The sequence below is a fragment of the Chlorella variabilis genome (genome assembly GCF_000147415.1).
Source record: "Chlorella variabilis unplaced genomic scaffold CHLNCscaffold_4, whole genome shotgun sequence".
In the NCBI taxonomy this organism is placed as follows: Eukaryota; Viridiplantae; Chlorophyta; class Trebouxiophyceae; order Chlorellales; family Chlorellaceae; genus Chlorella; species Chlorella variabilis.
In genome coordinates, this window is record NW_005435084.1 from 1,957,868 (window position 1) to 1,958,915 (window position 1,048).

The window sequence follows — 1,048 nt, forward strand, 5'->3', positions numbered from 1 at the left end:
GCACGGCGGCGCGCCCGGCGGCGGCCCCGGCAGCGGCAGCGGCCGCCGCGGCTTCCGCCGCGGCTACGACGCCAACGGCGGCCCCGGCGCCCTGCCCTCCGCCGACGACTTCAGCATCGACAGCCTGGTGGCGCTGGTGGGCGGCACCCCCGCCTCCCAGCCCATCACCGACGCCGTCTACCAGGCCCTGTTCCAGCTGGACGGCCGCTCCTGCGCCCTGCTGCTCAAAGACCTGTCCAAGGCGGGCATGCAGTTCAGGTGCGGGGCGGGGCAGGGCAGCGCGGGGCGCCGCCGCCGACGCCGACGACGCCACACGGCCAAGCACCTGCGCGGCGGTGCCGGCGGTGCATGCCCTGCGGTGCCCTGCTGCTGTGCCTCCCTGCGCCTCCCCGCCGCTGCTGCTGCCTGTCCACCTCGGCAACCGCCTTCTGCACACCGTGCACACACGCGCGCACGCACGCACGCACGCACGCACACACACACACTCGCCCAAACAGACGCGGTCGACACACACACTCACCCACATGGTCGCCTACGCCTGCCGCAGGGCCACGGAGCTGTTTGACTGGATCCGCGCGCTGGACGAGGGCCACCCGCTGCAGTCGCTGCTGGACGTCTACTCGTACACAGCCATGATCTCGCTCTGCATCACCGAGCACGACGTGGACCGCGCGCTCAAGGTGCGCACGCCTGGGGGTGGGCCTGGGCTGGGGCTGCCGCAGGGGCAGGGCACGGCAGGGCAGGGCAGGGGCGCTGCCCGCCCGGCCCGCCCTCGCCACGCCCTCCCACCCGGCCTGCCCTGCCACCCGCCATTCCGTCCCACCCGGCTTCCGTTCCCACCCGGCCTGCCCCCTCACCCGACGTGCCCCCTCCCACCTGCCCCCCTGCCCGCAGCTGGCCGGCGAGATGAAGTCCAAGGGCATCGAGCGCAATGTGCACACCTACACGGCGCTCATGAATGTCTGCATCAAGTGATCCAAGCACTCGCTGGCCCTGGAGACGTACAAGCTGATGCGGCAGGACGCGTGCGTGCCCAACGTGGTCACAT

The 1,048-nt window shown here is 72.7% G+C and overlaps 1 protein-coding gene across 1 annotated transcript in view; it reads left to right on the forward strand.

Moving 5' to 3' along the window:
• Positions 1-975, forward strand: part of CHLNCDRAFT_142373 (hypothetical protein) — a gene marked incomplete at both ends in the record, with an annotated part of 1,336 nt that extends 361 nt beyond the window's left edge. Inside the window, 3 exons of the mRNA XM_005850118.1 lie at positions 34-258; positions 548-680; positions 895-975. Of these exons, the coding sequence (XP_005850180.1) occupies positions 34-258; positions 548-680; positions 895-975 (439 nt within the window). The remainder of the gene's footprint in view (positions 1-33; positions 259-547; positions 681-894) is intronic.
• Positions 976-1,048: the final 73 nt, after the last annotated feature.